Source organism: Bubalus bubalis, chromosome 1 (assembly GCF_019923935.1).
Source record: "Bubalus bubalis isolate 160015118507 breed Murrah chromosome 1, NDDB_SH_1, whole genome shotgun sequence".
Classification (NCBI taxonomy): Eukaryota; Metazoa; Chordata; class Mammalia; order Artiodactyla; family Bovidae; genus Bubalus; species Bubalus bubalis.
In genome coordinates this window covers 60495700-60510589 of record NC_059157.1, presented here as the reverse complement: position 1 = coordinate 60510589, position 14890 = coordinate 60495700, and the positions used below count along the sequence as shown (strand labels likewise).

The following is a 14890-nucleotide window of genomic DNA, read 5'->3' as shown; positions in this document are numbered from 1 at the left end:
GTTTTGTAATTATACATTGCATTTTTCTCAAAAGATCAATATGTTATAAAGTTATTTTAAAATAAAAGCATGTGTCATAGGAGGAGATACTCAGTTTTTCTCTGGTCGTGTGTGTGTGTATGTGTTAGTCACTCACTCATGTCTGACTCTTTGCGACCCCATGGACTATATAGCCTGCCAGCCTCCTCTGTCCATGTGATCGTCCAGGCAAAAATACTGGAGTGGGTTGCAATTCCCTTCTCCACGGGATCTTCCCATTCCGGGGATTGGACCCACGTCTCCAGCATTGCAGGCATTTTCTTCACCAACTGAGCTACCAGGCAAGCCCTTTGGTTGTATGGGAAGCAATGAAAAAAGTGGTTTGGATTGGAGAGAGAGTATAAATTCCAATCGTAGTAGCTCTTGAGTTTGTTTGAATTTTTACAACATTTTGGATTAATAGAAAATGATATGTTTAATCACCCTTGCTGTTATAGTTTGCAGTGGTTCTCTCTTTTTATTTAATACAATTAAAGAGATATCGATCAGACATTAAAAACCTCAGAATTTCAAACATTTGTGTCAAACAGTCTTCAGTTCAGTTCAGTCGCTCAATCATGTCCGACTCTTTGTGACCCCATGGACTGCAGCATGCCAGGCCTCCCTGTCCATCACCAACTCCTGGAGTTACTCAAACTCATGTCCATTGAGTTGGTGATACCATCCAACCATCTCATCCTCTATTGTCCCCTTCTCCTCCAGCCTTCAATCTTTTCAGCATCAGGGTCCTTTTAAATTAGTCAGTTCTTCCCATCAGGTGGCCAAAGTATTGGAGTTTTAGCTGCAACATCAGTCTTTCCAATGAATATTCAGGACTGATTTCCTTTAGGAAATGGACTGGTTGGAACTCCTTGCAGTCCAAGGGACTCTCAAGAGACTTCTTCAACATCACAGTTCAAAAGCATCGATTCTTTGGCACTCAGCTTTCTTGGTGTTCAACTCTCACATCCACACATGAATACTAGAAAAACCATAGCTTTGACGAGATGGACCTTTTTCAGCAAAGTAATGTCTCTGTGTTTTAATATGCTGTCTAGGTTGGCCATACCCACTCCAGTACTCTTGCCTGGAAAATCTCATGTGCGGAGGAGCCTGGTAGGCCGCAGTCCATGGGGTCGCGAAGTCGGATATGACTTAGCGACTTCACTTTCACTTTTCACATTCATGCATTGGAGAAAGAAATGGCAACCCACCCCAGTATTCTTGCCTGGAGAATCCCAGGGATGGGGGAGCCTGGTGGGCTGCCATCTATGGGGTCACACAGAGTCAGACACAACTGAAGCAACTTAGCAGCAGCAGCAGCAGGTTGGTCATAACTTTCCTTCCAAGGAGCAAGCGTCTTTTAATTTCATGGCTGCAATCACCATAAGCACTGATTTTGGAGCCCCCCAAAATAAAGTCTGTCACTGTTTCCACTGTCTCCCCATCTATTTGCCATGAAGTGATGGGACTGGATGCCATGATCTTAGTTTTATGAATGTTGAGCTCTAAGCCAACTTTTTCACTCTCCTCTTTCACTTTCAAGAGGCTCTTTAGTTCTTTGCTTTCTGCCATAAGGGTGGTGTCATCTGCATACCTGAAGTTATTGATATTTCTCCCTGCAACCTTGATTCCGGCTTTTGCTTCATCCAGCTCAGCATTTTTCATGTGGCCCCATCCTTGCAGCAGCCCTCCTCTGACCCATACCTCCACAGGAGACGCTCAAGCACAGTTTTGTCCCAGTTTCCTTGGGGTCCCCAAGTCCCGGTGCACACAAGGCCTGCCTGAGCCCTCTGAGTGTCTCTGGCAGAAATGGGGTCCGACTCTAAATGCGAATTCACCCCTCCAAACAAGCTTATCAAATGTGAATTCAAATTGAATGGATCAATTGTATAGCAAAAACAAACAGCATTGTAAAACAATTTTCCTCCAATTAAAAAATTAACAAACATTAAATGGAATGGATCCATCAGTTCAGGATTAACAACAGTCAGTATAAATACAGGAAACCCATGGTCATGACATAGAAGAGAACTGTGGTATGTGGAGAAATGAAAAGAGTGGGACATTGTTCTTAGATTGTTATATCAATCATTTCAAAAGTTCACCCTTTAATAGTGAATTTTATAACATGCTCGAATAAAAGTCTTTGTTGTTTTTTCTCCTTGTGACTGCACTTGCAGAAGTCATGTTGTTTCAAATTTATAAAAGTAGATACTTGGAACCGTTTTTCTAAAAACCTAAAGTACATAATATTTCTATGAATATGCCTGATTCCTAACTGAATATAACTGAGATAAAACTATCAAGCCTAAAGACAAATAAGTTCTGTTTAGCAAGTCAGGTATTCCCCATAGGAAATTGTCTTATAAATGCAACTTTTCTCTACCCAACTCCTCAGAATTGAAAAGATTATTTTCTTTCTTGAGTGGATTATGTCAAAAGATGCAAAGACTGCAGCTTAATCTATAGTGGGCAATACTATGATTATACTTCATTTTTTTAAATTTTTTCATTTCATATATGATATTATACATGTTTCAGTGCCATTCTCCCAAATCATCCCCCCCTCTCCCTCTCCCACAGAGTCCAGAAGACTGTTCTATACATCTGTGTCTCTTTTGCTGTCTTGCTTACAGGGTAACGATAAGTTACCATCTTTCTAAACTCCATATATATGTGTTAGTATACTGTATTGGTGTTTTTCTTTCTGGCTTCACTATGTATAATAGGCTCAAGTTTCATCCACCTCATTAAAATGGATTCAAATGTATTCTTTTTATACTTCATTTTTAATATCCCCACTGTTGATAAAGCTGTAAAGTTTATCAATATTTTTAAGTCTCTTAAAAATACTTTTTTTCTGTTGATGTAGTCTAGAGCCTAATCTGGTTTCTATACTTTGGCTCTTTTTACTATATTTTCCTATTCTTTGTTAATTTTGGGGGATCCTATAAAAATATCACAGAACACTAAATAATCAATTTAAGATCATTTCCAAGTATATGAATGACAAGTGATTTTGGAAAGCAACAATCTAAATAACAGAGCAAGAAACTATGTGACATCTTAAGTTCACTTTTTAATTAGAGCAGTAGGTATGCTTTTTAATAAGTTTTTTTTTTTATTTTTAACTGTAGGATAATTGCTTTACAGTGCTGTGTTGTTTCTGCCATTTGACAATGTGAAGCAGCCAGAAGTATACATATTATCACCTCTCTCTGGAGCCTCCTTCCCATCCACTCCCATCTCACCCGTCTAGGTTGTCACAGAACACCAGGCTGTTCTCCCAATGCTATACCACAACTTCCCAGCATCTATCTATTTTACACATGGTAATGTATATATTTCAGTACTGCTGTCTCCATTCTTCCCACTCTCTTCATCCCCTGCTGTGTACACAAGTCCATCGCCTACATCTGTGACTATTCCTGCCCTGAAAATAGGTTCTTCAGCACCATTTTTCTAGACTTCATATATATGTGTTAACCTGAAGTATATGCTTTTCTCTTTCTCACTTACTTCACTCTGTGTAACAGGCTTTAGGTTCATCCACCTCATTTCAACTGACATTTCTTCCTTTTATGACTGAGTAATATCCCATTATGTTTATATATAGAGATATATATAATCTCATAACTTCTTCATTCATTCCTCTGCCAATGGACACCTAGGTTGCTTCCATGTCCTGGTTATTGTCACTAGGGCTGTATGAACATTGGGGTGCATGTATCTTTTTGAATTACGGTTTTCTCAGGGTATATGCCCTGATAATGGAATTGCCGGATCATACAGTAGTTTTATTTTTAGTTGTTAAAGGAGCCTCCATGCTGTTCTCCATAGTGGCTGGATCAATTTACATTTCCACCTACAGTGCAAGCATATTGTTGTTGTTTAGTGGCTAAGCTGTGTCCAACTCTGCAACTCCATGGACTGTAGCATGCAGTCCATGCTACAGGTTCCTCTGTCCATGGGATTTCCCAGACAAGAAACCTGGAGCAGGTTGCCATTTCCTTCTCCAGGGGATCTTCCTGTCTCAGGCATCTAACCTGTGGCTCCTGCATTGGCAGACAGATTCTTTACCACTAAGCCACCAGGGAAGCCCTTTTCTCCAAGTGTTCTCCATCATTTTTGTTTTATATATAGATGTTTCTATTATGGCCATTCTCACTGGGGTAGATGATACCTCATTATAATTTTGTTTTGCATTTCTCTATTAATGAACAACGTTGCACATCTTTTCATGTTTGTTGACCATCTGTTTTTTTTCTTTGGAGAAATGTCAGTCTAGATCTTCCACATATTTTTTGACTAGGTTGTTTGTTTTTCTGATAATAGGCTGCTTGTTTATTTTGGAGATTAATCCTTTGTCAGTTGCTTCTTTTGCCATTATTTTCTTCCATTCTGAGAGTTACCTTTTCATCTTGTTTATAGTTTCCTTTGCTGTGCAAAAGCTTTTAAATTTAATTAGGTCCCATTTGTTTATTTTTGTTTTTATTCCCATTATTCTAGGAGGTGAGTCAAAGAGAATCTTGCTGTGAACTATGTCAATGAGTGTTCTGCCTATGTTTTCATCTAATAGTTTTTCTTTTAAAATATATATTACCTTAGAGTGTACCTTTTATAATGCATGAAGATTACTCTAGGTCCTTCTTAATCTAAAAATCTTACCTTTTGTTCCTTTGTTGTGCTTTGGGGAATCCAATGAATGAAATTAAATTAGGGAAACTTATGCTTCATAAATAAAACTGGACTTAAATCAATGTATGTTAAGCCTAAAGACTTATGTTAGTTTTAATCTCTTTTAGTACGTATCAGGAAACCCCTCTAATGCTGAACTAATTTTGAAGCACTCAATGAAGGTTTGTGAAGCCTAAGTGAATTAATAGTTCTTTAAAAAAAAATAATGAAACTATATAGACACAAAAGTCTACAGATAATCCAGATGTCTGATTTAAAATTAGCTGAGTTGCTGACCAACACAGCTTGTTTTCTTTTCTTTTCTTTTGGCCACACAGCATGCATGGGATGCAGGATCTTAGCTCCCAAGCCAGGGATGGAACCTCCCCCCTGCAATGGAAGCTCAGAGTCTTAACCACTGGACTACCAGGAAAGTCCCCCAAGACAGGTTAGAAGGAGCTCAAATGTAGAAAGCAGCCTGCTCTTTCTCTTTCCACATAGGATGAAATATATGTGCGTATAGATTTATACCTAGGTTTTCCATAAATCATTTGATATATGAAAATGATGCACTAGGCAAGAGGAAGGAAGAGTGTGTAAACAGGAGACAAATAGACCTACCTCTATTGTAGAAGAGATTAGTATTTGTTCAAGGTCATGATGAACAACAAAAACTTCCCTTGTAGTCTTTTGTACACTTAACTGTATTTATCAGTGTGTGTGTGTGTGCTCAGTTGCACAGTAATAATTGTCTCTTTGCAATCCCATGGACTGTAGCCCACCAGGCTCCTCTGTCCATGGATTTTCCAGGCAAAAATACTGAAGTAGATTGCCATTTCCTACCTCAGGGTATATTTAGCACTATAATTTATGAAAATAATTACCACTATTCTGGGAGCAACATCCAGATCTCCATTTAGGACCATTTAAATTAATCTCCCTTTAAATTTTTAAATGTTTTTTTCCTCTATATTTTTATCAGAAATTTATACATCTAGAAGTAATTCTCAACCTATAGAGAGTTAAATAAAAAACTGAACTACTTAAGAATCAAAAAGCAATGGTACTTTTATAAATAAAATGTACTGTTTTTTTTTTTTTTAATATTAGCATCAAACAATATTTCATGGAAAATTATTTAAGTCCCACTCGAATCCCGGGGACGGGGGAGCCTGGTGGGCTTCCGTCTATGGGGTCACACAGAGTCGGACACGACTGAAGTGACTTAGCAGCAGCAGCCAATACTCTTGCCTGGAAAATCCCATGGACGGAGGAGCCTGGTGGGCTACAGTCCATGGGGTCTTGAAGAGTCGGACACGACTGAGCGACTTTACTTTCACTTTTCACTTTAATGCTTTGGAGAAGGAGATGGCAACCCACTCCAGTGTTCTTGCCTGGAGAATCCCAGGGTCGGGGGAGTCTGGTGGGCTGCCGTCTATGGGGTCGCACAGAGTCAGACATGACTGAAGTGACTTAGCAGCAGCAGCAGCAGCAGCAAGCTAATTTCTGCAACAGAAATATGAAAAAAATCACGCATATGACAGATGTGATTTTTTTTCCTTATTTTAGTGTTTTGATTTTATATTTTGATGATTATTAAATTGCAATTACATAACCTCTTGGGCTACATATTGGTTTAGCTAGCCAATTCCTAACTTTCACAGTATGGGAGGTGCAGCTTGGAGGGATGTTGTAAAAACTGTCTTAGACTGATTCTCATATTTGGTTTCAATAATAAAACATTTTGATATTTGGCAAATTTAATACAGTTATGTAAAGTTTAAAAATAAAATAAAATTTAAAAAAATAATAATAAAAAATAAAAACTAAAAAAAAAAATAAATAAATAAATAAATAAATATAATGGAGATTATCTAACCTCTCAAAAAAAAAAAAAAAAAAAAATAAAATATGTATGTACAAATAGATGTTTGAATTTTTGACACCTAAATTATTTATATTTTATTAATTCTAATATGAAATCCCGTTTCAAAGAGAAATACAAAAGAACACCAAAAAAGAAGCTGAAAACAAAGATTCAAGAAAAATAAAGAAAAGCAAGAAATAATTATTTGCATTATTGTACCACTTTTAAATAGTTGTTTTTCTACTAGTAGCATAGAAACAATGGATATTGACATGTTTATGCAAGCAAATTACACATTTTAATTTATTCACTAGTTTTATTACCATCTTTTGACTATTTGATGTTGCTGCTGCTGCTGCTGCTAAGTCACTTCAGTCGTGTCTGACTCTGTGCGACTCCATAGACGGCAGCCCACCAGCTCCTCTGTCCATGGGATTCTCCAAGCAAGAACACTGGAGTGGGTTGCCATTTCCTTTTCCAATGCATGCATGCATTCTAAATTGCTTCAGTCGTGTCCAACTCTGTGTGACCCCATGGACAGCAGCCCTCCAGGCTCTCTAGGATTCTCCACGCAAGAATACTGGAGTAGGTTGCCATTTCCTTCTCCCATTTGATGCTGAGTATTCAATACAAAATGTTGACTTAAACATAGATATAAAATAATCATAAAACTGAGAAGTTCCTTGTTGATCTAGTCATTAAGATTCGGTGCTTTCACTGCCATGGCCTGGGTTCAATCCCTGGTTCAGGAACTAGGATCCCAGGAGCCATGGAATGTGGTATATATATAAATATATACATACATACACACATATACATACATGCATACTAAGTTGTTTCAGTTGTGTCTGACTCTTTGAGACCCTATGGACTGTCACCTGCCAGGTTCCTCTGTCCATGGATTTCCCAGGCAAGAATTCTGGAGTGGGTTGCCATGCCTTCAGGCTAAATAACGGAGAAGGCAATGGCACCCCACTCCAGTACTCTTGCCTGGAGAATCCCATGGATGGAAGAGCCTGGTAGGCTACAGTCCATAGGGTCACTAAAAGTCAGACACGACTGAACGACTTCACTTTCACTTTTCACTTTCATGCACTGGAGAAGGAAATGCCAACCCACTCCAGTATTCTTGCCTGGAGAATCCCAGGGATGGAGGAGCCTGGTGGACTGCTGTCTATGAGGTCGTACAGAGTAGGACACAACTGATGCGACTTAGCAGCAGCATGCTAAATAAATAGTCTTCAGTTCTACAGATCTAATATTAAGGGTTATCTTGTAATATGGAGACCTGAAAATATTTTTGTTTTTTTAATGGAGCTAAATAAAAATTAAGTCATAAAGCACATATGTAAGTATTCTGGAAAGCTAAAAAGAAAAGATGGCTTTAAAATCCTTTAAATGATTGTCATGCTTAGTTTCAATGTATTAAGTAATTAAAACCATAATTTAATTATAAAGATTTTTTTCTATGTTGCTAAGGAAATAAATCATTCCTAGTCCCCAAATCCTAGTGATGCAATGCTATATATGGTAATGACTTTGTGAGAAGTCCAGACAAATAAGTGAACTTTTACAATAGACTAAGTTGGTAGCAAAAGAAATAAGGAAAATATTAGAAAATTTAGCTTTCATAATTATTATAGCTTAACTTCATGGAATATGAGAAAATATAAACATTTAAATATATTGTTTGTGATGGACATGGAGGCCCGGCGTGCTGGGATTCATGGGGTCGCAGAGTCAGACACAACTGAACTAAACTGAACTGAAATATATTGTTAAGCTAAAAGAAGCTTTCACAGAAGAATGTAATTAAATATTTATTGCATAAAACTATTTGATATCCGTGCCTATTCTTTGCAGTGACAAAATATATATTTAGTTTTCCTTAAAAAGTAATTTTAGCTAGTCATCCAACTTTGTAATAATTAATTAAAAAGGTATAACTTTGTTTCTCTAGGAAAAAAGTAATAGCTCTTAAAGTCAATATTCCCCCACCATAAGATGCTTTACAAATACAATGTTTCTAAGCACTTTTTTGAACTCAGGAATGAAGCAGATCAATATACTGGTTTAATACTGAAAAGGTCACAAGTAAAATATTTATTATTTAAAAGCTAACTAGCTAAAACTAAGTCATTTCAAAACAGTGACTGTATTCTCGGAAGTACACTGGGATGACCCAGAGGGATAGTACGGGGAGGGAGGTGGGAGGGGGGTTCAGGATGGGGAACACATGTATACCCGTGGCGGATTCATGTTGATGTATGGCAAAACCAATACAATATTGTAATTAGCCTCCAATTAAAATAAAGAAATTTATATTAAAAAAAGAATAATCAATGCTTAACAAGAGATTCTGAAGGTTGCTGATGAAGAAATATATTTATTGAATTAATTTAATTTCAAATGGTCAATTTTTTCACCAGTACTGCATTTCCGTAGAATTTTGTAATAATAATATTAATACTTGTTAAATTTTTACCTTGTGATTTAAATACATTATTATATTCACAAGTCTTTCCAACAACCTCATGGCTTAGTTTGTGGCGATTGTTTTCCAAATTGTCCCCATTTCAATAAAGAGGCATCTCAGCCTTAGAGAAAAGTTAACTGACTCAGCAAAGGATATGGGGGAATAAGTGATGGAAGCAGGATTTTGTGATGCCAGATTCAGTGCCTTTCTGAACAAAGCAAAAGTCTTCACATTTTAAAAATGTTAAATGGGGATTTATGTCATTGACCATATATATCATCATTGAGTTGTGGGATTCGTTGCCTAAAACTTTGACTAGGTATGCATGTGAGAGGAATATAAATGAAGAAGGAAAGAAGTGATTGAAGTTCAAATGTCATTTGAGTCAATATATCCACATGGGCTAACAATCAAATCTTTATTTTTCTACTGTTCTTATCCAAGCTTTGGTAGTTGAATCATGTGAGGCAAATCCAAAGTGATTACAAATTAACACTGAAAAACATATCTTTTGCTTTACATAAAATCAAAGATCTCTCATAAGTCAATTGTCTTTATTGTAACAGTAGATTTAGGTGAGGATAATTTATATTTGAAAAGGAATAATGGAAGAAAAAGTATAATTGTTTAAAGTGCTGAAACAAATCCTAGTTTTCTTGTTACATTATTTTTCTAGCATGAGGCACTAGGTTTCTTAATAGTGCATACAGATACATTTTGAAAATTTAAAAATAATATTTGGAATCTCATTGTCCATTTGTATATTGAAACTTTGCATGAAAAAATATCAAATTCCCATGGCTGAAAAATATTTTGTTTCTCTAGTCTTTCCTTAAAGTGGGTTCATGGGATAAGAGAATACTTCTGTCAAAGTTAATAATTACTCTGGATTTGCACTAGCCAATTTTTCTACACTAAAACCATCTAAATGGCATGGTAAACTTCGATAGGGGAAGCAGATTCTGAAAAAGGCATGAAAAATTTTTTTTCCTCCAACACTGTGTTTCTATTGCCTGTTTCTAGTTATGGGAAATAAAATAATTGTAATGAAAATGACACCTTTTAAGGGCATGTGAGTTCCAGGTTTGTTGATTCTGTGCTTAAAGAATTCTTATTTGCAACAACACGGAATGCTGTACAGGAATATCTGTGTTCTAGCACAGGTGAACCATGAGGTTGCCTGAGTAAGTGCCATGCACCATGTCACAGAAGGATTTTTATTACTCTACCTGCAAGCTCTGGGAGTGTTAAGAAATATGTTGTTGTTGTTTAGTTACTAAGTCATGTATCACTCTTTTGTGACCTCATTAACTGTAATCCTCGAGGCTCCTTTGTCCACAGGATTTCCCAGGAAAGAGCACTGGAGTGGGTTGCCATTTCCTCCTCCAGGGGATCTCCCCAACCCAGGGATCAAACCTGTGTCTCCTAAATTGGCAGGCAGATTCTATAATATACCACCGAGCCACAAAGGAAGCCTATTAAGGAATATAAATAACATACATTTCCTGAAAAAAAAATAAATTTAGACATGAAATTCAGAAAAATAAACTAGTATTCAGACAGGTTTGATATATTCAAGATTGGCCTGTTAGTGGAAAATTCAACATAAGAACTCTTATATCAGTTCCTTTGGATCACAATTTCTTCAGTCATGGTTAAATATATTAGACCTAACTTTAAAAATATGACTTAGAAAAATCTTTATTTTGCACATATATTTTTTTCAGAAGTAGTGTTTGCAAAACCCAAATTTGCTTCTGTATCTGTCACTTGAATTGCATACTACTCACAGATTGAGCATGCTATGATGCTGAGTGGTAAATGTATTTTATCATTTAAAATGATAATTATAAGTTTATAGTGTTATGTAGGCAAATTGTAACATTATCACGGTCATTTTGAACAATTTTATACAATTGTCATATGATTCTGCTTTTTACCTCTAGATAACACAATATCTCCAGTTTAATCTTCTATCTTTCCATTATGCTCTCTTTCCTATCTGCATTGTTATAGTTGAGGAATTGCCCCCCATATTCAACTACAGGCATATAACATTTGATTCATTTTTGCTGCATTATCCCTCTTGCCATTTCTACTCTGTCAGTCAGTCTATTCCACCCTATTCTCTATCACCTCCTTCATGAATCCTTTGTGTATGACTTGTGGAATTTCCTCCAACCACATGTCATGAAAAAGTGGCTCCCATCTTTCCCTACCTTTTCATGATATGACTTCAGTCAGTCAGTTCAGTCACTCAGTGGTGTTCAACTCTTTGTGACCCCATGGACTGCAGCATGCCTGGCTTCCCTGTCCGTCACCAACTCCCGGAGCTTACTCAAACTCATGTTCATCGAGTCCATCTTGGATATGACTTCAGAAAGTTCACAACTCTGTTAAAGTTTGCCTCTGGTCTAATGTTATTTGTTAAACTATTAACTGGAGAAATACAAATAAATCATTTATTTTAAAAGATGCAGAGCAGGAATAGAGATGAGGTGTAGAGAATGAACTTGTGGACACAGGGGGACGGAGGAGAGGATGGAACAAATTGAGAGAGTAGCATTGACATATACACACTACCATGTGTAAAATATTAGTACATAGCTAGTGGGAAGTTGCTATATAGCACAGGGAGCTTAGCTCTGTTCTGTGATGACAGAGAGGGGCGGGACAGGGGTGGTGGGAGGGAGGCTCAAGGACAGGATGTATGTACACATTTGACTGATTCACATTGTTGTACAGCAGAAACTAACACGTTGAAAAGTAGTTAGATTCTGATAAAAATGATGATTTTTGAAATATTTCTAGGTTGATATTTTAAAGTGTATCCTCTGTCAAAGCAAAGTGCTATAGCATCATTTCAAGACTAAGTCTTAAAACTAAAATTATTCCAAATAGAACATCTATTTAACACATCTCTTACAGGAGTTTTGATTACATTTTTTCTTTGAACAAAGTGATGATCCAAAAATGACTCTGACTTTCTTGTAGAGTACAATTAGGGTTATAATAAAATATTCATTATCTTCCCAAAGGTAATCAAGAAGTATACTGTAAACTAGAGTTAGAGTGTTTTTTCTGAAGAAAATTTGTAAGAGATATTTCAAATTCTAACATGTCAGTTGCTTAAAACATTGTTTGAAAACCAGACAATAGCTCATGAAATTGAAGTGTGCTAGTATTTTCCTGTCTCTTAACTTGAATATTTCTCAGATAAGATGATTTCTTTTTTAAAATAACTGTATAATCTTTTCTAACTTGAGGTTTAATACAATTATTTTCTTTTATTTTTAAGACACACTTTTTAATGGTCTTGGGCTTGGAGCGGTCATTGGTCTGGGAGTCGCCGCACTCTTGCTAATCCTGGTGGTAACAGATGTCAGCTGCTTCTTTATTCGACAGTGTGGGTTATTGATGTGCATCACCAGGAGAATGTGTGGAAAGAAAAGTGGCTCCAGTGGTAAAAGTAAAGAACTTGAAGAAGGAAAAGCTGCATACCTGTGAGTATCAGACATCTGTGTCACAGTAATGAAAAACTTTTTAAATCACTACAAGGAGTTCAAAATTTACATTTCCTTTATGCAAAACTTAGAGTGATATGCAAAAAAATGTTCCATATTAGCATCAACTTCAAAAGTTCTCTCATGTTCCTACCCAGACAAGACCACACTACTGCAGGTAACTCCCCCTCTCCCAGGCAACTACATTCTGATTTTTTCATCATAGATCATTTTTAGCTTTTATAAAACTTAATATGTGTCTGCCTTTTTTCATTCAACATAATGTTTTAGAATTCATTCATGGTGTTCTGTCAGTGATTCATTTCATTTTATTGTTGAGTCATTTCTATTCATTCTTGATTCATATATTTAGGCATTTTATGGCTTCATGCAATATTTCTTAGACTTAAGGATAGAGGAGAATTCATTTTTGCATGGCTGCATTGTTTTGTTTTGCTTTTAATCTCCAAACCTATTTCAAGCTTACTAGGTATTTCATCTATGACCATTTCTTATGGATATTATGTAAGGAATATTTTCACCTTCAGATCAGATCAGATCAGATCAGTCGCTCAGTCGTGTCCGACTCCTTGCGACCCCATGAATCGCAGCACACCAGGCCTCCCTGTCCCTCACCAAGGGATAGTAAATTGAATAGTACACATTTTCAGTTAAAAAAATTAGTTTAAATATCCCAAAGAGTCACCTGCTCAGGTGTTGGACACAATGGATAGCAAAGAACAAAATAAAATTAGACTATTTTAATGCTTGAAAGAATAATGAACATATGACATAGTAAATACAGTGGGATCCATTCCTATTCACTATCTCTTGCTATCCTCCTAGAAACATATACTTTCTTATAACTTGCTGTACTTTTAAATTGCCTGATTAACTAAAGAAGTGTATCACCAAATTTAGCTTTAGTTCATTTTCCCATATACAGAAAACAACATACTATTTAACATAATTATACATATATTATATACAGATGATTCATATATATGCACACATGACTCAAAATTGAATTTTGTATATATTCATTCTTGCTCTACTATTAACTAAATGGAACAAGTATTAGGTAACAAGCACAACCTAGGGATAAAGTGGTGAACAAAACAAACAAGAACTTTATTCACATGAAATTTACATTTTAATGTAAGAATACAGATAATAAATGGTAAAAATAAAACTGTCTGATAGTGATAAGCATTAAAAAATAAAGAAAAACAGAATGGTATACTGTTACTAGAGTTTCAGTCACTAAAGACCTCTAGCTGGAGGTGAAACTAAACTGAAAAGTGAGTGATCAAGAGTCACAAATATAATGATCAAGAGGAAGAGCATTCTAATCAGGTGTAACAGTGGTACAGAGGCTATTAAGGCAGGAATGAGCAGACTATGTTAAGCACAAAGTGGATCTGAGTGGAGTAAGACAGGTAAAGAAACTGGTACCAATATCAGTTAGGAGAATTGTCTGAGTACAAAAGGATTAAATCTTGTTGGGTTAAATGTTTTTTAAATAGAAAGTGAATAACAGTTTTTATTTTATTTTTTTAAAGATTTATTTAGTTGCTTTGAAGAATGGATTACTGGAAAGTTGGTAGGTGTAAAGGAAAGATATAAAGTTAGGGAGACTAGATAGGAGAATCTTTAAATACTTCAGGTGGAAAGACATGGTCTTCTGTACCAAGATAGTAGTATATAGACATATGAAAGAGTATATCATCCAGATATAGACGAGGTAGAGTCAACTATTGGGAGCTGATTTGACTTTGAGGTGACAGCAAGAGAGAAATCAGAAAGAACCTTCTTGTTTTGTCTGACTTGTCTAGAAGGATGTTGGTGACCATGTGCAAAACAACCTGGTATATCCAAGCTCTGTCGTTTGCTTCTATTTGACTTTATTAATTGGTAGTTTATCCACCAACACTTCTGTTTGTAATTCCTGCTGAGATCGATTAACCTTAAAGTATTGGAAAGATGAAAGTACATGGTTTATGTCATGCTTGTTGTCCATCATATCTTTTAAAATCATGATTTCCCCCACCTTAGGGAAAAAGTTTTTAATTTTTTCAAAAAGTCATTGTTTCAACTAAAAAAATATAGAAAATCTCAATGAGAGATAGAATATAATTAATTTGATTTATTGCATATATACTATTTTCTAAACATGATCTCAAGCATTCTTAGACTAGTCTTTTGATGTGATCAGAAGTTATAAGACTGAGTATATTCATTTCAAAACACATTAACTACATACTTAGAGCATCTTTATTTGAAGAATATTACATTGCAGAAAAAATGAGAAAGTTGATAGTATACAAGATAGCATTTGTATAAACT

At 35.9% G+C, this 14890-nt stretch overlaps 1 protein-coding gene across 1 annotated transcript in view; it reads left to right on the top strand.

The window, feature by feature from the left end:
- Positions 1-14890, top strand: part of NCAM2 (neural cell adhesion molecule 2) — a 575454-nt gene that overhangs the window by 548913 nt on the left and 11651 nt on the right. The window contains exon 16 of the mRNA XM_025282108.3: positions 12340-12544. Within this exon, the coding sequence (XP_025137893.1) occupies positions 12340-12544 (205 nt within the window). The remainder of the gene's footprint in view (positions 1-12339; positions 12545-14890) is intronic.